Below are 22,428 nucleotides of genomic sequence, written 5' to 3'. Positions count from 1 at the left end.
AGAAGACTCCATTCAGACGCCAAAGGCTAATGGCTTGGTTAGGCACTCTGGACGGTGCTGTGGGAATTCGCCCCATTTGAGATGCAAATTCCTCAAAGAGCTGAAAGAGCCGGAGTAACAGGTGTCCGAGGAAGTGTGCTGCTACTGCGTGGGTGAGCGAGGGCGGGTGTGAGGGTGCTGAGTGATAACACAGGGTGTATTATTGAAATCCTACTTGTTCAGTCCGGTCTGTGTAGCATTTCTTCTCTTGTCTCATCTTCTTTGTTTAATATTTAAAGCAGGCAAAACGACAGGAGAGAGGTTTGTTGTCAGTATAGAACAGGAAAATATGACAGATCTGCAAAATTTAAGAGTTTAAAATTTTATTGATTTAAATATAATTTGGTAGAAAACCAGCCTGTAGACATGGGGAGTTGATTTTCATATGAACAAACAGATCAGAAATAAATCTTTATATACTGATGAAAACAGCAGGAGAAGTTTTCACATTTACAAGCTCCAAGCTTCATCAGTGTTCTCTCTAAATGTAACAGTTGCATGAGTACTAACGAGCGTCTCAACAACCTAATGGACTGTTTTGGTCCCTTGGTGGATATTGAAACATAATCCCTTAAAAAAAAAAAAAAGAAAAAAAAATCAACATCAAGTTTTTAAGTGACAAACCACATCCTGTATTTCTTTTATCCATCAGAATGACAGGGTGAGTTAGTCTCATCTAATCCCATGAATGAAGCTCAGTGGCGCCATCTACTGTACACAACACTATAGGACGCTTTCTGTAGAAACTCGACTGATGCACTGCATGTTGGTTGGATGTGTTTTTTTAAAGAAAATATTAGCTTCAATGTGCCTTTTTAAAAATATTCAGAGGATATGGAAGGTAAACAGTGCTGATTGAGAGAAAATAAACATGTAGCATGCATTTTTAAAAAAATCTCCATTGTGTTTACAATCAGCAAATACCTACAACCAATTTCCATTATAATAACATTGACAGAAAATACTCTGATGAGCAGCAACACATCACTGTTAATGAAGGAATTTCTTGGACAGTTAAATGACGATTGCATACAAATTCATTAAGACATTTAACATTTTGAAACAATTTCTTCATTTACAACATTTCAGATAAAATTAGTATCCACACACGTTTGGTCATTGTCAAAGGTTTATGGTTCCCGTGACTTTTAATATCTTTTATGGTTTTTTAATGGTTTAGTCTGACATCTACAAAAAGTCTCTTTGTTATCATGTTGGGGCATGAATTTCAAATAACAGAGCAACCTAATGTTTCATTTAATTTGAGCTAAATAATGCTATTAGAAAAAAAACTGCTGAAAATTATATTTATACATTACTTGGACCTCATATTTAACTTGTAGTTGTTGGATTTTTTTTTATTAAAACATATGCAAAGCTGTTTTGTCAACAACTTGGTACTTAGCACATTTCAGTGAGTGTTTTCCCACTGGAGTAAAATCAGATATATTTCAGTCTAAGGATCCACAAACCTCTGAGCATGATTGTACAAAAACAGCTTTGTATTAGCGTTCTTCAAAATGGCATTCTACCATATTTCACTCACAACATAAATATAAACCCTATACTCTCCCAAACTGATAACTAACAAATACTCCAAGACAATATGATTGAATAAACTGCTTTAACAACATACATCGTAAAAAATATGCCTTAAAAATCTTTGGCTTAGTGGCACAAATATCCCTGAACACTTTTTCCTTCATTGAGGAGTCACACAGCTGCTGTCACTTTCTCTTATAAACTCTTATAAACCTTCTGCTGGTCACTGCTGAAGCTGAAGGAGAATCTCTGGACTCCCTCAAGTGTTCAACAACAGCAAAGAAACTCACGGATGCAGCATAACAGTCAAAGGACTGTGCTTAACAGACACACTGATAAACTGTGTATCTGCAAATTAGTGCGAACGACTGAGGCTAGCAAAGCAGGATAAATATAAATCTCTGTGTTGGCAACGTAGTGACTAATACAAGCAAAGAGGAAGACTATAAAGGCAGAAGTGCTCCACAAAAGACTTCATCAATTAAGACAAAATCAGACTTCATTTATATAACAAAGGATATATCAGAGCACTGCCTTTAAGAGGTAAGTAGCAGCAGTAGCTTTTAACAGTGTGTTAGTGAGTGTGTCTCCCTGCATGTTCAGTCATATAAAGCTGATAGCTTCACACTCTCAGGGGTTAAAACCTCATAGACGTGTGTGTGTGTAATGTGCCCACAGTCGCCATCTGCTGTGGCTTCTTGGGAATTACATATTTCTTAATTTCCAAGAATTTTGCAAAAAATACTTTAATTTCCTGACTGTACTACTGTGTTTAAGTAAATAGCAACTTGTATAAAAGAAATCACATTGAAACTTTAAGTATTATAGCAACTTTGCTTGCTTTGCAATCTGAGCAACGTAGCTTTGTCTTCAAGACATTTAACTGATTGATCTTTTTTTTTAAATGGTCTACTAATTTCTTCTAAGTATGACAAACTATCATAACTGAAACTGATTTCTTCAACAAAACTTTAAAAACATTTTTATATTCTATAACTTTACCTGAAGTGTCATTTTACTAAAAGCTCTCAGTCACGACTGCGACAGACTCTTAAGGTTCGTCATGTCACTGACGACTGTAACTGACCGTTGTGATTAGTGTCACTGATAAGTTAGAAAAAGGCTTTATGGAATGATGTATGTGTGTAAACTGGTGACACTCACCCTGCTACAGGTAGGTGTCGTGCTCTGCACTGCTCAGACTCTCTTTGGACCCTTGTACGGTCATGTGTTTGAGGAGAGGTGAAGGGTCACCGGGAGGAGGGTAAGGATTAACAATCTCATGTGGTGGTAGGATTGTTTTCTTCTGCTTTTCCTCTTTAGTCTTTTTACTGTCCTTGGCATCCTCCGCTGTCTCCCCATCTGTCTTGACCGCCAGGGGAGACTCCACGATGATGGTGGGCCTCTGTCTCAGGTCCTGGCGGCTGGGTGGCTCGGCGGTCATGATGGCCTTGGCGCCGTGCATCCTGGGAGGGGACTTACAGTGCAGATCTCCATGAGACTCCTTCCAGCGCCGCAGCTGAGCGTTGTGTTCCTTCTCGATGTCTTTCTCAGACACGGGCAACTCTATGATCTGAAACACAGAGAGAGAACAAGCAAGAATGCCTCGGTTTATCACTGTCGACGTGAAGAATCAGAAAACATAAATATATATGGTCTGGGATGATGTTTTTGACAAAAACTTACCTGTTTTTATGGGCTGACTCAAGTTAAGCCAAGTTATGTATTTTTTATAATACTTTAATACACTTGAGTCTGATGAAGAGCAGTGGTGCTCGAAATGTCACGTTGGTGCAATAAATTATAAGTGGACATTGGAGCCCTGCAGTGTGCAAGCTGTTCTTCTGTTTATTTGGACATTCGCTCACTTTCAGCCCTAGCATATATTTTTTTATGGCCGTTACAGTAGCCACAGGAGGGCAAAGTCAAAGAGAAAACTCACATCCAGAGGGGCAGTTGAGCAGTAGGTGCAGGGTCAGAACAATAAAAAGGGTAACAGAGATTACAACAGTGACAGTATAACCGTACCTCGTGCACCAGGAAGCTTTCTTGCATGTACTGTGGCTGTATAGCTCGGAGAAGCTCCATCGTTTCATAGAGACCCTGACAGGCCTTCAGTTTCTCTTGGGATCCCAGCATGCATTTCAGGAGAACCAGACCCACTCGGAAGAGGATCTTCACTCCTGAGAAGAGGGTCACAACAAGAAACATGCAGTTGTATATTATAGTCTTATAATGGAATAAAGGGACAATCTGACAGCTGTTGAGGACCAGTTAATGTCTAAATCATGACAGTGAAAAGTGGATATTTACATGGATAACTAAGGTGTTGCCACCATGGATGCCAAAATCTTGCAGTGTGATGAACTACTTCAAGTCACATATTCCTTATTCCGACAAAAAAAACAACAACAGAAGTTTCATGTAGAGCTGCAATTAACAACTATTTTATTATCAATTAATCTGGAGATTATTTTCTCAATTAATCATTTTGTCTAAATAGTGTCTGTTATAATTTCTTAGAGCCCATCGTGACATCTTCAAACATCTTCTTTTGTCTGATCAAGTAAAAAAAACCCAAAAGATATTAAGTTTAGTATCATATATAACACAAAAAGCTTCAAATCATCACACTTGAAAACTGCTACCAGCAAATATTTGGCTTTTTATCTTGACAAAATGACCAAAAATGATTATTCGATTATAAAAATAGTTGCTGACTCATTTTCTGTCAATCAACTAATCGACTGCAGATCTAGCTTCACGTTTTCTACATTTGCCTTGTTACTTTAAAAGGTGTCTGTTCATGCTCTGGTGTTTTACAGGTAAAATTAAAGGTGAGGATGATAAACACATGACGAGGCCTGGTGGAATATTAAATACTTCTTTTGTGTATTTAACTACCTGTAAAAACACAAGAGTTAAGTACACAACCGCAGGTATTGATCATTTTAACAACAGAGATATCTACTGAAAATAATACTGGCCTTACTGGGGCTCTATCCATGTCCAATAATAAATGTCTGTTGTTCTGTCTTATATGATCACTTCTCACTTCATTCTGATCACTAAAAGGATTTGATACAGGTAGAGGACGTGTTTGCTTGGTGTGTGCCCAAATTCAATTTCAATCTAAGAAACCTGCTGTCTGGGAGCACAAGGCAACATTTTCACCTCTGTTTCTAGCCAAAACAAAATCAATAAATAAAATAAAATAAATAAAAATCAATTCATGACATAATGTCTTTAAGACTGACTTCTCAGGTTATCAGAGAAAAACAGTTTTTTACATCCGCCATATAACAATATGTCAGTGAATACTTTGCGAGTGCGGCGTCTCACCCTCACAAAGGAACATGTCCCAGACTCGTAGCACTGAGGCCCACGGCAGCGTCCGAGAGAAGGCGCACATGAACCACTCGGTCATGTACAGGATGGGCTCCAGCTTGTGCTTCTTCAGGTGACGGTGGGCCACAGGAGAGACCCGCCGCAGCAGAGCGTACAGGATCTCCCCATCCAGCTGGATCGCCTCCTGTGGACACAACGCGGAACAACAGTCAGTGGTGGGAGGGAGAGAGAGAGAGAACAGACTTGTTTCTCTTCGCTTAATCTGATTGTCTGATTATCTCACCCTCATTGTGTTATCGGGACAGTCACCACCTCGTGTTATTAGGTCGTTAGCATATCAGAGTCAAGCCAGAGACACACTAGCCTGAGAAATCCAACACCACCACCACCACCACTGCTCTGTGCTAGCTAACATTGAGCTAGATGTTGTCAGTAAACACTTTCAAAACATAGATGTCTGCTTATCAAACCATAATGCCTCGTTGTCTATTTCTACATGTGTTAAAGAAGAAGAAGATGTGATGTGTGGAGGCTCTGGAGTTTTGATAGAGCTGGGATGTAATGTTAGGACTAATGTAATCAATCACTTCTTCTGTTGAGTAGTCAGTTGTATGCAAATACTTTTTCAATAGTAATATGAAATGATTAATTGATTATATTTGCCTGAAACTGGTAAGGACTAAACAGAATCTAAATATACATAAGTACAAAGATTCAGACCTATAATATGGCAGAAAATCTAAAAAAGTGTTCTCACACATTGCTTGGACAATACTGTGGAGGTATTTTTGCTTACAGCAGACCTCGGATTTATTTCAGCAAGATATACAGGGCTCAGGTAGATAATAATTGACATGCTGAACACTGTGAATATGTAATCCTGTTACAGTCATGTTATACTCTGATGTTCTCGTGCTCCTCTTATATCCTTAATTTGCAAAACGACTGACTGTGTGTCTGTCAGGACCCTTACCAGCCCCGTACTGTAGTATCCAGGAAGATATTTCTCACAAATTTGGACAAGAACCCAGAATGCATCCTAGGACAAAGAAAGAAAGTGGTGGTAAGCTGATATGGTGCATTTCTATTATCACATTTAATTCTTTCACTCTCTTTCCCCTTTTATTCCCATCATTAGAGCATGAAGTATCTAGTATCAGCTTCATGTTATTGTATATTAGGAAAAAAGGGTTGCATCACTGCTGTGTGTGATCACCTCAGCTGGCATGTGCATCAGGAGTACAGCCGCGATGGGAGCCTGAGCCTGACAATATCCCTCCTCAGGACGATGCAGAGTGTAAGCCTTCAGCACGCGGAACAAGTCCTGCTGCCTACATGTATGACCATATGTAAAAGTATATTCACAAATGATATTCAGCTGAACAATAGGCTTCACAATAGGCCTTCAGAAGACAGCTCTTACCCATGACCTCCCCTCGCCGCAAACATTTCGTGGAAGGGGAACTGTCGATGGAGGTCCCTCTCAATAACATCTACCCATTTGGGATCCCCCGGCTGGCTGTCCAGTTCCTAAACACACACACACACACACACACACACACACACACACACACACACACACACACACACACACACACACACACACATACACACACACACACACACAATTTAGTAAGTTTTTTAACATTATACATGACATTTTTGAGTCATTTCCTTTCTGCCTTTTTATAATACAGGCAATTCTGAATCTTAAAGCCTCAGCGATGTTAGAAGCCTCATAGAAGCCAGACACACCACCAGCCTATCCATCCATCCATCGCCTGAATAATATACATATATCATGAATATATGTTTTTCAATTTGTATTTTTTTTTGCAAAATACTCCTCATTACTTTGAATGATTTATGTTTTGTCCCAAGCATGAAAAAGGCACATTTCTGAAGTTAATAACATAGACAAGATGTTAGCAGAGACCCAAAATATATGCGACAGACCTTGAACTTGCCCTGGTTTTGCTCCCTTTTCACTTTGCCCCCAGTAAGGTAGAGCCAGGTGCGACCACGCAGGGATGGAGGGATCCCCTTCTGACAGCGCTCCTTCACCTGTTCATCAACATGTGCATATTTATTTAAGAGCCAGCGGGAAGCAAGAGAAGGCAAGACAGAGCGAAAGGAAAACGGATCTCGGAAGACATTTGTCTATACGATAGTGCACATTCCACTGTTGCACAACTGATCATCAAAGATTAAAAAAAAATGTGGTGTGATGATGGAGTTATTACAGGTTCTCCAGGTCAGTTTTTGAAAGGAATTTGTGCTGTTTAGTCTGTCTCAAAACTGCTGCTATAATGACCATGTTCATCCACAACAGCAGCAAAGATTGAATAAACTCCTAGAAGTGCAAATTTCAATGACTAGAAATCTAAATTTGGGTGCACAGAGAGAAGTGACATCAGATATACTTTCAGATTTTATGCGCAGACCTTCTTGTGTTTTTTGGCCATCCACTTGTCCCAGCTGTTGAGCATCTCCAGCCATTTTGCCTCCCGCTGCCGCAGCACGTCAATGGGGATTAATTCAGCACTATGGAGACAGAGTAAATAATAAAAGCAAACACAGTATTGTTTGTTTTAGACAGTAAGGACTTCTACGGCAAGTTTCCTTCTTAATGACAAGCTACCCTTCATCAGCTATTTTCTTCAGCTAAGTTCATACAAACAATGGCTGTACTGTCCTCTGTCACGTCCCTGTACTAATGATAGAGGAATCCTGTCATCGAGGGGGCGGGACAGTGGTTCATCTCTTCCTTCTCCACACAGGAAACAACCCTCAGACAAAACAGTGGAACACTTGCCATCGGCAGCGAAGTACATGAAAACAGGAAGCTGTGGGAGAACTTTCCCCTAGTTCAGTTCCCTACAACCTCCTACACAAAACATACTCCAACATCTCACTCTTCGCCGCAGTCCCATTGAAAATCAGAGCTGTCAGTCTGACACGCACACATTTCCTGCACTGATCTACCAAACAGAGGCCTGGTCGTCTTGGTGAACAACTTTTAACAAACAAATTTAAAGACACAACTGACGTGCTTTTGCATAAGATAGTTTTAGAAAAATCACAAGCTGTCAGTCACTTATCTCTACATAAAGACATCACAGTGACTTGGCTAAACCAATAACCCTCAACACAAAACGCTCTTCGAAACAGAAGACAACCATGAAATATTTTATGGCACATGACCAGCTCAGGAAGTATTTCAGATTGGGAACCACTGGCCTTGACTGTGGAGCAGCCGACAGCTTTAAGTCAGCAGATCTCAGAGTCTTCGAGGAGAGTTGAGGGTTGAGAAGGTCAGATTTGTGAGAATAGGTCAGCTCATTGAGTGCCTTAACAACAAACATTAAGATTTTAAAGTCAGTTCTATACTGGATGAACAGAGGCCAACACAAGAGTAACAACGTGGTCTCTCTTTTTGTGTCAGAGGGAAGCTGAGCAAGGATGGTAGGAAGAATACCTACCTATACAAGCTGCAATCAGTCGACAGAAAATTAACCTGCAACTATTGTGATGATCAAATAATTGTTTTTTAAGCAAAAATACCAAATATTTGCTGGTTGCAGCCCCTGAAAGGTGAAGATTTTGGGGTTTTATTTGTCTTCTGTTATGATAAACTGAATATCTTTAGGCTTTAGACTGTTAGTTGGCTATAGGAAATTATAAAGGGCCCTGCAGCTCTACAACCTATAAGGTATTACAAAGGTCTAGGTCAGTGGTTCCCAACCTGGGAGCTTGTGAGTTAATTGACAAAAATAAGAACATTTTGTTTACTTTTTGCACTTTTCATCAGTTCTGTTCTTATTATGACATACTGCACAGTTCCCGTCTTCTTGCTACTAAAAAACATACAAATGAAACAATCTGAGAGGGAAACATCACTCTCAAACTGCTCACAACTCATAAGACACATGCGACCTGTGACGAAGCCAAGGGGTCATGGTCCAGCTAAAAAAAATAGGGAACTTCTGGTCCAGGTGACAAGAAGAAAAAAATAAAATAAAATAAAGTCAACAATTTGAAGTGTGGAGCTATCTGTAATTTCCTTTCCTCCTTTAACATACAAGGACTACTTACTGGGGTCCCTGGTGACACCAAGAATAAACTACTGTAAGAAACAATCATCATAGCAAAATGTTAACTTATTTCTCCAGAAAACATTATTAGCTATGTAATTGATGTCATCTTAAAAAGAAAAGATTATTATTATTTTAGGAAAGTTACAGTTTGCATATTGTGTAAAATTAAAATATATACTTTTCTTAAATACAAATTGCAGCTTTTATCCCAAGTACAATCTTTAAAATGACTGACCTCCACTGACAGTGTGTGATACTTTAAATAGTTCCATCTATTAAAACTGCATAATCATTCCTCCTGTTCATACTGACCATCAGAAGATCCCTTCATAATGCAATTACAATGTAAGTGATGGAGGACAAAATCACAGACCTCCCTCTGTGCAAAAATGTATTTAAAAGTTTATCTGAAGCTAATATGAAGCTTCAAATCAAATTAGTCTAATGAAGTAGATATCTTTCAATGTCACAGTCTTTTTAGTGCCAAAGCCTCTATTTTTACTTCCACCACAACTCAACAGGGAAACACTGTCCGAGGAAACAACAAGAAGGAATTTAATGCTAAAAAGACTGTAAATGTGGCAAATATCCACTTGATATGACTAACTCAGACTGCTGAGGCCTCATAAAAGCTTCAGATAAACTTTTAAATGCATATTATTTCAGTGGACACACTGTGGATTTTGCGTGGACACACTGTGGATTGTGGACACGCTGTGGATTTTGTCCCTCATCACTTGAAAGTGGATTATGAAGAGGATCTTTTAATAGCCAGTATGAACAGGAGGAATGATTACAGCGAGAAAAACCTCTTTTAGTGTTCATAAGGACTGTTGTTTTTAAGAAAGACTAGAGAAATTGTGAACCTACCCTTTAACATATAGAATTCATTCAATTAACAGCAGGTATCACTGTCTTTGCTCATGAATGAAATGGCAGCTTCTCCCTACAATTATCTGATGACTACAGTTGTCACACAAGTGTTTCTTGAAGGTGTTTATGTGTGCTCACCTTTACCTGTCTTCAGCTAAGTGCAAGAAAAAGACTACCAGTCAGTGGAAACATAAACAAACAAACAAACCAAATATTTTAGCAGAACTGAATATTATTAAACTCCACTTACGATTCTCCCGAGATCTGCTGAGCTCCACCGGTGAATCCGTACCTGTCCACCGGTGTGTTCCCGGGGCTAACATCGCCGTTTACTCCCGGGTCTGTCCCATTATCTGTCAGCTTCTCCGCGCTGCCCCGCAAATCGAGTCCATTGCCCTCCTCAGTTTTTGCCATTTAATCACAATCTGTTGACATAACTTACCCTGACGACCAGTCTTGAAAGCTCAGCTAAGCTCTCCATGAAGACGCCCGTCGGTGTTTCGGTTTATCTGGTGACCGTGTTAACTGGTGACTGCGTCCCTTGTTGCTCGTAGCGACCATGAAAACACGAACAGAACTTGTAGGTATCCTTTTAAAAGCCTTCAATTCTCTTAAACTGTATGTTCAACACAGTATATATATTCGTTTGGTCCTTTTTTAAATCATACCTTATAAAAATGGTGTTGCCAACAAGAAACGGTCACATTTCTACGTATTTTTCTGAAATCAATCTTTTTTAAATAGCCTAGGTATCTCGCTGCAGTATATCACACTGATGGGTCACAAGTCAAACCGGGTGCTTCTCGCTGAGCGCAGTTTATATAAATTGATAGCGTAGTTAAAAACACAGATGAGTGTTGCTTAAAGTAAAATTGATAAGGCTTTTTAGGAGGACACCTATGTGTGCTGTTTGTGTTTTTAAAGGTTATCGTCACTACTAGGACCCAAAACGCTGAAAGTCACTAGTTTACACGGTCGCTCGTTAAACCGAAACACCGGTTAGCTACAGTTGCTAAGATTTGTTTCCTTTGTTTCGTGGTTAAGAACTGAAACATCCTCGCTTTGTTCACATAATTAACATTCGGCTCACACTAAAAGACTTCCACCAAAAAACTATTAAAAGAGTCAAACGTAGCTCGTTAAATAAGTATAGTTTCAGCTTGGTAGCTCTGAAGCTAACATGCTAACTAGCATCACACAGCTGTCAGCTGACACAGAATCTCTGTTGTCAGCAGGAATGAAATTTAGCTGGTGGCTACAAGGAAGCAGATTAGTAAACAAGACACCCCTGGCATCCTGTGTGTCTCCACTGCCATCTACTGCTGAAAATCACACATGCAAGTGCATTATTTACCCTTCATCATACAGCTTGTGTACCCATATAGTTACAGCTAATCATTTCCAGTGTAAAATGTATTTTTCTACAAGCACTGTGTAATTTGGCTTTACTTTACATGTTACGAGTCTAAAATTTAAGGTAGTAAAGATCACATGCAGCAGGAATTCCTCACTAGAAAATAACTGCATGTTTTACTTAGTACATTTAAAAAAAGAAGCTATGTTCAGGCTACTTTCACTCACAAGTAGATTTTTTTCAAACTTACAAACAATTATAAGTAAGACGTGACATACAGGAGAGGTGAATACCTTTCAGATGTACTTACAAACCACAATACTTCTACTTTAGTGGGATATTATAGTAGTCTGTGGCCCCCAGTAGTGGAAGAGGTACTCAGATCTTTGACTTAAGTTTAGTAAAAGTGGTACAATGTAAAAAAAATTGCTATTGTTATTGAATTGTGGATTCTATTTTTTTTTTACACTTAATAACACAATTTGATAATAAATGTTATAAAATACTATTTCTTTGGACCAATTCAATATTTGCACTAGAGAATCATAGCAAACAAAATATTATAAAATATGCTAGAGTATATAAAATATATGATATAAAAAATGTCTTACAATTTATGGGGAAAGAGATGTCATCCATGTCCAACATCAAGTATTCAGTGATCAGACTGGAGTTACAGTATCTCTTATCTCTGAAAAAGAAACAATCTGTTCAAGCTTCGCAAAAATGGAAATGGATGTCTTTTGTGGAAAGCACTAGTGCTGCAACTGACAATTATTTTCATAATTGATAAATCTGTTGATTATTTTCTAATTTTATTGGTTATTTGGTCTATAAAATGTCAGAAAACTGTGAAAAATGTCCTTTCAGTTTTCCAAAGTCCAAAATGCAACCTTAAATGTCTTGTTTTGTCCCGTCCAACAGTCCACAACCCAAAGATATTTAGTGTACAATCATAAAAGACAAAATAAACCAGAAAATATTTGCATTTTAGAAGCTGAAACAAGAGAATTTGGGCATTTTTTTCTTAAAATAAAAAAAAAAAAAAAAAAAAAAAAAAAAAAAAAAAAGACTCAAAATGCTTAATCGGTTATCAAAATAGTTAATCGCCGCAGCTCTAGACATTACATCTGTTTCTGAGGATGAAACTCTTCACACATAAAAATGGCATCATGAAACCACTCAAACTGATTTTGTATAAATACTAGATTCTTTATTTAAATATTGTACATATTTTAAAACATATTTACATAAATTAGACCTGCATTGTTACACTGTAGACATAGGTGTATCTTTCACACGCACAAACATCGCTTGCTGGAAATAGGACAATCATACCATACAGACTGCAGAAGCACCTTTGAGAAATGCTTTACAGGAGAGAAAGATGGGGGCAGACTTGGTTTACATCAAACACTGGGCAACATGGACGAGACAAGCTTGCAATGACAGGAAAGGCCTCTTGATTACAGGTCTATCTATTTGTTAAGGCTGAAACTGTGCTCCACCCCCACACTGTAAGTTCACAGCACCATTACCTATCTCACCACCCCCCTCCTCCTGCATATGAGTTACATCTTTCTGTCAAATATAGGGCTATCTTTGAAGTAAATACAAGCTCAGAGCCTTTATACACAAACCATTCATAAACAGAAACAGACTACAACTGTGTGAAGTTAACTTTGTAAGATCGCCAATAGATAAGACAGAAATCATGCAAAAAAAGACAGTACAGACAGGACAGGTAATACCCAAATAATGGTCTCATCCATGTCGTAAAATTTGAATTAATGCAAAACGTGGTCGTTGCAGGAGACAAACTTTTTCAAGCGTTGTTCTCCTGCCATCACATATGAATTGTTTGTAGCATCCTGCTTTCTAATAAAAGAAACATGCAGGACTAGTGGATTCAATTATGGCAACAGTCGTACAATTTCTACCATGATTGTTAGATGAACAACAAAGTGACAATATTGGTCTCCACCAACACAATGTTATGTTTACATCAGGGCTTACAAAGCAGTGCCCTAATCATGTATTTATATATGGCTTTCCTTCTTTGGTTTCATAAACCTGTCTTATACTTTTGTTACAGATCAGTCACATACATCACAACTTTTGTTCTGATCAAACAACTATAGGCAAAACCCCCCCCAACATTTTAATGTTCTTCTGAACATTTCCACACACACTTCCTGCTATCACACAAAGATTCAGAGCACGAGGAATTTACAGTATTGCTGCATGATGTTTGTGACAAAAAAAAGTATAATGACATACACAAAGAAAATGTGTCTTTGGTGCACCTGCTTTTAAACTGTAAAGACACTTTCTGAACCACTGGAGCGAGATGTTAGACACTATCTTGAGCAGAACAGTATTATCAATGTCTTTGATTAATGTCGTTTGATTAAATCCAGCACACACATTTACATGCACCCTTTTACAATCATGGTGACCATGTTCATATAAATCATGTCAAGTCACACACACACACACACACACACACACACACACATTACAAAAGAGAAGCAGCAAACAAATGTAAAGGGGAAATAAGGAACTGAGAGACAGATAAAAATAAATCTGACACACACACGCACACACACCTGATTCTTGTTAAGATAGCTGGATCTTTTTGTCATCCATCACACACATTTCATGTCAGCAGACACTTCAAACTTCACCTTTAAAACCAAGTAACGTTAAAAAAATACATCTCTTCCTTTAAATTCACACCTGACCTATCATTGCAAATTGTAAGCATTACCAGATGCTAGCTTTAGCTTTGTGAGATAACAAATATTAACATTAAATACAACACATGTTCAAATTACAACTTCTCACATGTATACAACTCACACACGCACACATTTTTTTTTTAATGTCTTTCCTACCACACAACTGCTGCGGCCGTCTATCTTCAGCAAATGTCTTGTTCGTTTCAGCGAGTGGAAGTGTGGGATTGATAAAGCTCACTTCAAGATTGACATCTATACAAGAAAATATATTTATGAATGCATGTGTACATCTTCTGCGATAGTTAACGTTATATTTCTTTGCTTTAAACAACCAAAGCAAAGACAACAGAAAAAGGCCAGGACGTAGACCTAGAAAACAAATATATTTACAACTTATCTGGATGTGTGCACAGACAGATCCCTCAGCCAAGAGACAAAACCTGATTAACCTTCACATGTTGGCTCTAATAAGTGTTTCTCTACAGATTTCTCTAAGCAAATTACCAGTTAGTTCTTCCATCGTTCACATTCCCAAATCCAACTCTTACATCTCTTTCTCCAATAACACACGTCTATTCCTAACATCAGTTTCCTCAGCCCGTTTATATGCTTTCTTCAAAACACTTTTACAACATGATACAGATTAACAAGTGGAACAACAGAGACAGATAGCCGGGTTCAATAGTCAACTATCACTACGCTCAAGAGAATCCCAAACCATGGCTTACTCCTCTTACAATACTACCTTTTTATACACGAGAGAAACCAGATTTTAAAGGCCCTCAGCCTCATTCATGTTCAGTCAAACCAAACCGTCTCTTAGTCACACCTCCTAAGAAGCGTTGATGCCACGCAATGAGACATGGGAGACTGAAAGGCATTCCCCCAGCCCGCTGTACTCATCTCCTCCTGCGTCATGATCAACATGAAAAAATGTCCTAGCTGCCTGCTTCCCCTCAACCGTTCAAGCACCAAAACAAAAACAAGAGGAAGAAAACAAAATGTACACGGGTGAACGCCAGGCCCCGGCAGTGAGGAGTGTGTGTCGTGTTGGTGGGCTTCCCCTGTCAGCCCACAGGACGCAGTGCATTTCGGGAGGACTGCAGGTGGAAGACTCAGGCAGACGGAAAGGAAGGATCAGCCCCAGAGAAGCGCACACACACACACTCTCTCACACATGCTTTTTTTAGTCTGTATATTCAGCCACAATGGACAGCAGCACCGTGATATCGTCTGGCTTCCCTCCTGCAGGACAAGACAGAGAGAGTGTGAAGAACCATGTTAAACCTGATCACCAGTTCATGTAAAGTAGGCCTAGGTGAGACATTTTGGAGTCATAGGCAGTTCCTGTTTTATTTTGCTTTGGTCTGGACAAAGAGATAAACTAGGTGTAGGTAAATGCAGTCTAAGGCGATGAATATTTGCAATCAGTCCCTGTGTTATAGGTGGGCCCTGGGGATCAAAATCTGAGACCTCAAGAGGTGAATGTTTCTTGCTGAGCACAGTTTAGGTTACGTAAGCGGTTGGCATAGATAATAAACATTGATTGATTGACTTAAGTAAAATTGATAAGGCTTTTAGGAGCCAGCTGCTGTCACTACGAGCGACCACGACACACTCAGCTGAAAGTTGCCGGTAAACATGGTCACCGAAACAGGTGTGACCATGTTATGTTGTGACTTTCAGCTGAATGTGTCGTGGTTGTTGTGGTGGCGGACAACAACCACAAACAGAACATGTAGGTGTCCTTTTAAAAGTCTTAAATGTGGGTGTGGGTCCGCCCATAAAAACCAAATGCTTGGTCAGTTACTTTCCTGCCTGGACTGTTTGCAATGTGTGTCCTCTTAATTGTGTATTTTAAATTCCAATAAAGACATTTAATAACATTTGAATTGCATGTACTATAAAAAAGCATTGTGTGTTGAAAGGTACAAATCTGAAGAACCTACTCACCTCTTACATTCAGGCCATTGTCACAGGCAAACTGTGCAAAAGGGGACATATAGTTGGGATCATAGGCAAGGTCGTGAGCTTGCTTTGCAATGCTCTGTGCAGTCTGCAGGATGCTGTCATAGTTGGTAGTCTGAAATGAGCAAAAATAAAGCATTAAAATGTGAAAAACATAACATTTATCTAAATATATGTATGACGTATGGACACACGTGTGAGGATGTATGAATAAGCTGACATAAGAAGTGACACCTTGAGTTTTTTGAGCTCCTGAAGAATCATGTAGTCCGGCATGTTGTCAAAGAGGCCGTCGGTTGCAGTTAGGATGATGTCACCAAGCTGCACGTCAAAGGAGGAGCTGTCAGCTGCTTCAGGACTAGAGGAAAAAAGGGGGACATGGCAAGATCAGTCACATGTGAAACAGGAGCATGCTGCTTCTGGGTCGCTGTCAATAGTTTCCAGTATGGGGTAAAGCAGGTCAGATGTCACTCTGCCAAATCTCGAGGGTGGACGCAGTGTGGGCAGCTAATCTGAAAGCTGACTCGAAAGTAACCTGTCCTTTCCAGACACAGAGAGGCTTGCTGGCGTCATGCCTAAGACCTGAATTTATTTCCTGGGAGCCTTTAACCTTATGTTCCTGCTTCGTCTCGAGGGTTTTTATTTTTAAGTGATACACCACTGTGTCATAAAGGCACCTTGAAGAGGAATGTTTACCAGGTCAACAGGGTTTACGTGGGAAAAAAAAAAGAATTAAAGATTAGACCTCATTAATGGATTAGAAAAGGTTTAGCCTTTGTTAATCAGGCTGCCATTGTCACAGTCAAATTGTGGCATTTATCTGAATGGCCTGGAAAGCCTGTGTGCATGTTTGTGCCTTGTGTGTCTTGTGCTTGAAATATTAATCGGGAGACATTTTGTTCTGTGAGACACCTGAAATGCTACCTATCCTTCTGACAGACACCTTGCAAAGTGTGAGAAAGCCTGCCTAGCTGCGTTAACAAGCGCCGACGTCATGTGACAGAGAAGCAAATTCTTGACACTTTTGCGTTTGCCTACTGTTGGCCGAGAATGACTAGAATGTAAGTTCTTTAGGCTTGTTTAGAATTTAAGGTATTTTATCATTTTTGCTTTAATCGGCTCTTAAATACTCTTATGTTATTCTTGTATATATTGTTATTTCCCTTTTGTAGACCACACACACACACACATACTCAACCTTTTAAGTGTCCTACCATGGCATATGTACTGTATGTTGACTGCACTGTCTACAATAAATCCCCTGAGCTGAGGAGCCTCTCTCCTGTCCTGATTCTTTGACGGAAACCCTCTCCACATCTGCTCACCCAAACCAATTCAATTCCCAGCCTTTACTATACAAAGTCAGAGTTTAAATGATCAGCAAGGGCAAAATCATCCCCAACTCATGTAATTCCATGCATACCATGTTACTTTTAATTGGTGATGCAACTTCTTCAACTCACATCCAAAATTCATGATACTATGCAGTGCATATTTAGTCTCTGCAGCTGTCTGCATGCAGTAAAAACATAAAATTTGAGGGAAAAAACTGTAGTTTCTCTGTACAAAAATGATAAGATTAACATACATGATGAGACGGACATCATGCAACTTTCAAAGATTCTTTGAGAGGTGAACAGAAATTTACCATAATTTCTGTTACCATACAAATAAAAAAAACAAAATTTTCAATTATTGAAGTGATCCTGTAAATCCACCAGCTTCTTTTTCTGATGTTCATCACATGCTGATGAGTGAAATATTTTATTAGGTTCTGATGATAATAAAAAAAAAAAAAAAGATGACACAACCACCTTTAAAAATCACTGAAATATAAACAAAACAATGAACTGGAAATGAGATGATTTTCCATGCAAGTGATATAAGAATTGATCAAGTAGTTAAGGTGGCTGCAGAGGCATAGCCTAGTGTGGCCAGCAAACCTGTTTACACCTGCACATATTGTGAGGTGTGAAACCAAAGCAGGTCTTGTTTTATCTGCAAACACTGTCCGAAAGTTCCAACTGTAACTACATTTGCTGTTCACATGAGAGGATGAGGCAGGTTTTATATCCAGTGAGTTGATTTAATAGCTTAGCATTTGTCACTTTTATGGAATTAGAAATACAGGAAGGTGGGAGCACAAACCTGTCACTGAGCACCACCCCTTCAGCTCCTGGTGGAGCGATGGACAGCTGGAAGGGTGTGTTGAAATAATGCTGTTGCTCGTCTGAGCGATGAACCACCTCTCCTCCCCGAACCACCAGGAAGCCCGAGTCACCAAGGTTACACGTGTGTAACTGGTGACTCCGTCGATCCAGAACCACAATACAGGCTGTGCTGCTCCCTATAAACAGAGCAAGAAAACAATGAAGTTATATGTAAATATGTAGAGGGTAGAGTTTGATGAGAGGACAAAGTGGAAATGCAAACATATTGGGCTGCAACTAACAATTACTTTCATTATTGATTAATCTTTACTATTAATGTTGATTTCTCAAATATGGTAATCAACTAGTGGTTTGGTCTATAAAATGTCAGAAAATGGTGAAAAATGTCAATCACTGTGTCCCACAACTGAAGGTGACATACTCAAATGTCTTCTTTTGTCCCAACCAACAGTCCACAACCCAAAGATACTTAGTTTACCATCAGTGAAAACTAAAGAAACCAGAAAATATTCATATATATTATATCATAGTCATTTGAGAGACTGAAACCAGAGAATATTGGCATTTTTTTCTTATAAAATTACCAAAAACAATTAATCGACTATCAAAAGTAGATAGGAGTACAGTACTCCCGTACAGATAGGAGAAAAGGAGCACAGGCCGAGTTTGTGTTTAATTTCACTCAGTGGAGAGGCAGAATGCTGCCCGACCAGTACCACTACGTTTTTGTGCATCTTCCTTGTGGAATTTGATGCTTCCATTGTGAGTTAAACTGACATTATTATGTAATCCGCAATTGTCCTCGCACCAAGAGAGGGAAAAAAGCAAACACAAGGGTCATGTCCTAGATCCCCAGTGCTTGCAGCTTTGGGAGCCAGTCCAAGTAACCTTGAGCGGGGAAGGTCAAGCACATACCTTGTCACAGCTTTCTAAAATAAAAATAGACCATTTGACAAACGTGACATGGGGGGAGGAGGTAAACATTAAGTGTCTGCTCTGGCTGTGGGTGAGGGTTACCGAGTCTCAGAAGAAATGTGACCTTGGTCACATGTTTGACATGTCTTTGCTTTTAAAATCTCTTCAGCCATCCTGCAGTGTCAGTTACGGATGAATTCTTGACCTTTTGGAGCTCTGGTATGAAGCAAAACGTTCACCATGCGTAAAAGCAAAATTCGAGGTCACTGAGTCTCAACAGCCTGAACAAGATGGTTTGGTTACCTCACTTGTATTACATCACTCAGCCGGATCCAGGTCTAAGCCTTACTTAATCATAACCAACCTCTCTCGCTTTAATGAATCAATGTTTACAGTTTTACCGTGCAAGAAAAATTAAATGCAGAATTGTCACACATATTCTTTCATCCATTTGTGCACTTTTCTGCAAGTAGTTCACATTCTTCTGCATCTCCCTAAGCAAGGCCACAGCTCACAGTCTGACTCATCCTGCGGCTATGTTATTTATTCTAAGATTATGGCGGTTCACATAGGATGCATGACTCACTCCACCAGTGACTCTGTGTGTACCATTAAGTATCACCTGTGTGGGGGTTTTAAGTCAGCGTGTACTCACCTAGCAGGGGAACTTTGTTCTGTAAGAGCTCATAGTAGCCAGTGGTCAGGATTCCCACTGGATTACTGGGAGTGAAGCGTCCCTCCTTCACCAGTCGCTCACACGTTCTCATCAAGGTGGCGGAGAACTGAGACGGGTCGACGCCATAGTCACGCCAGCCGCCTACGCCATCTGCTACACCTGATAAACAAAAATGGGAGTACAAGTCCTAGTTTAGTTGTTGTTTTGGTATTGTCCATCCCCCAAACAAAAGAGATTACGCTGAACTGACATAAAAACAACCATTAAGTACTGAACATTTTTTCAGATGCATTGTTGAATTATTAATCAGCCTTGTTTCTGCCATCCCTTGAAACACTTTCTCTGCAATGGTCTGTTTCATTGTGTTTGGTTTCCTTTTGTTTTTGCTTTTTAAAAATATTAAATCAAATAATAGACTAAGTTGGAGCAAAATAAATGTAACTAGGTAGCTGATATGTCAGAATTCACCAGAATGATATTAGATTACTGGATATCTGCATAACATAAAGCTCAAAAGCAATAGAGAAAGTGGCAAGAGCATACAGTCCTCAGATTAATCATCATCCAACATCCAAAACCAAAACAAATGCTTTTGGACTTTAAAAAAAAAGTGGGGATGTCTAGAACTTCAGAGCTCTAGAATAAGGAGAAAATGTGTATAATGGTAATAACATTTATCTTCAAAGCACACAGTTATTTTATGGTAAATGACTGCATTTGTGGCTATGTACTCTGTCAGTGAGCTCACACGAATGTTTCTCCTCTAATTCACTGATCACTCATTTGACTGTCATTTCCTTTGAAAAACAGAAATAACAGAGCAGTGCATGGTTGGTGAAAACATTCATGTCAAACAGTGTTTCCATGCCCTGTTGCCCTGTGAGGAAAACAGGATTACACGCTCAGACTCATGTATTAGTTTCAGTTTTCCCTCTACCACAAACAAGACACTGAGAACACAAAACACACCCTGGAAATCACCAGAAATTCCGCCTCAGCATCCATTACTGTTAGTAAAAGTAAGAAGTTATGTTTCCATTAATTTGTTATGGCATCCACTATGAGGAGTTTACTACAGACTTCCTCTTGCCATGTGTAACACGTGAAGCCGTGGGGGGAAGGGGGATAATTACTTAGAACTGGCTTTTTTTTTTTTTTTTTTTTTTACTGCAGATCATTTCCATTAACATTCAAGACTGCACAAGGCTTGAAAAGCCATTTAAAAAACACAATGTGAATGTGTCGACCACGCCACGTGGTTTGTAAAAGCTTTAGCTGTGTTTACCCTCCTGTCAGCTGGGCGGCGAGGACAAAGCTCTGCGCTCAGCTAAGCTATTAGCAATATGGCTGCCTCCTTGCTCAACCATATTGACCTTTGCAAGACATTGCCGTGTTCACTCTGAGACGTTGTAATATGAGCGTTTTCAACACCTTACACCTTTAATTGAGCTCATCTATATCTCCTATTTTGATGCGTTTCATATCTTGCGGCGCCGCTGCGTATTCGCCAGCTGCAGCTCATGTAGGTGAAAGGTCATTTAGTGTTTCACCTCAAAACCACCCTCTGACATCACATAATGCACTGTATGCATAGCATGACGTGACTGCAGCTTCAGTGTATCCTCTGCAAGCATCTACGGGGCTTCAAGTTAGTTTAAGATAGCGGATATCACGGTTGCAAAAGGGGGGAAAGTTGGGGAAGAAGGGTGGGGGCTGCTGTGTTTTCATCCACACGTGTAAGGGCAGATCACTGAAGGTCACCCGGAGCACAGTTATACTGTTTTATATGCTAGAGAGAGCTTACCCAGTACATCCGCGCTCCTGTGCCGCGCTATGAAGCAAGCATCGTCCCCGTAGCACATCCCTTTCTTCAGGATCCCCTTGCGAAAATCTTTCCCGAAGCCATAACTGGCGGAGACCAGGCTGTAGTCACGACCGTCCGTCTGAGAGAGTCCGCCCAGGACAGCCCTGGCTACCAGTCTGCCATAAGACAGTACGGATAACATCCCCCAGCAAGGACCAGCCCCGTCTTGATTTAAGCCCCCGTCTCTCTCTCCCTCTTTACCCGACCCGGGTGCCTGCCTACTCGGCTACTTCTTCTTCAAGCCCCCGGCTGACTAGTTTCTACCCGTCCATTCAACCCCGCTTCCGTGAAATAGTAACGTAACTCCAGACGTTGCTCTAAACTCGAATAAAACGCCAACGTCTTGACAATGTAACGTCCGTCTATGTTCCAGCTGTGGGTTTCATGAACGCGGTTCCTCCGCTGGGCTCACGGCTTCCCGACATGTTTCCTCTCTGTATCGGACAGAAAGCTGGAAGTACATACGGGGCGTTTAACGGTTTACAATCCTGACGTCACGGGTAGCCAGCATCATCCAATGAGAGAGAGTCACAGCAGTTACGTCGCTGGGTACATTAAGACGTTGCGTAGGCGTCAGATGTGCACTTGTTTTAATAACCGGAGCATCCGACAGACAGCCGTTGGTAGTAAACGTGTGCTTAGAAATAATATGGTACATTTTTATTGTATTAATGTCATAGTCACTGGTGGGATCAGGATGACATGTCCTATAGAGTATCTCTATATGTGACAATCTGGAATGAGGAGTCCTCATGGTGTCCTTTCAGTGGAAGAAAATGTGATGTAAAGAACCCTCAAAAACAAGAAAATATGATGTGCCCTTTAAATGAAGAGGATGTA

At 39.9% G+C, this 22,428-nt stretch overlaps 2 protein-coding genes across 2 annotated transcripts; both read right to left on the bottom strand.

Annotated features, from left to right (window-relative positions):
• Positions 1–345: 345 nt before the first annotated feature.
• LOC122968695 (TBC1 domain family member 10A-like) lies at positions 346–11,167 on the bottom strand. Its single transcript, XM_044334095.1, has 9 exons — positions 10,150–11,167; positions 7,374–7,473; positions 6,886–6,993; positions 6,353–6,459; positions 6,146–6,260; positions 5,903–5,968; positions 4,924–5,113; positions 3,610–3,764; positions 346–3,154 (listed from the first exon to the last, which is right to left on the bottom strand). The coding sequence occupies exons 1-9, from the start codon at positions 10,311–10,313 to the stop codon at positions 2,750–2,752; spliced, it is 1,410 nt and encodes a 469-aa protein (XP_044190030.1). The 5' UTR covers positions 10,314–11,167; the 3' UTR covers positions 346–2,749.
• Positions 11,168–12,441: 1,274 nt separating this feature from the next.
• LOC122968283 (protein phosphatase PTC7 homolog) lies at positions 12,442–22,049 on the bottom strand. The gene is made up of 6 exons (XM_044333385.1): positions 21,529–22,049; positions 19,704–19,883; positions 18,111–18,309; positions 16,197–16,320; positions 15,948–16,077; positions 12,442–15,239 (listed from the first exon to the last, which is right to left on the bottom strand). The coding sequence occupies exons 1-6, from the start codon at positions 21,728–21,730 to the stop codon at positions 15,181–15,183; spliced, it is 894 nt and encodes a 297-aa protein (XP_044189320.1). The 5' UTR covers positions 21,731–22,049; the 3' UTR covers positions 12,442–15,180.
• Between the last annotated feature and the right edge of the window lie 379 nt (positions 22,050–22,428).

The sequence above is a fragment of the Thunnus albacares genome, chromosome 18 (genome assembly GCF_914725855.1).
Source record: "Thunnus albacares chromosome 18, fThuAlb1.1, whole genome shotgun sequence".
NCBI lineage: Eukaryota > Metazoa > Chordata > Actinopteri > Scombriformes > Scombridae > Thunnus > Thunnus albacares.
Note: the sequence above shows the minus strand (reverse complement) of the source record. Positions and strands in the feature narration are given on the sequence as shown.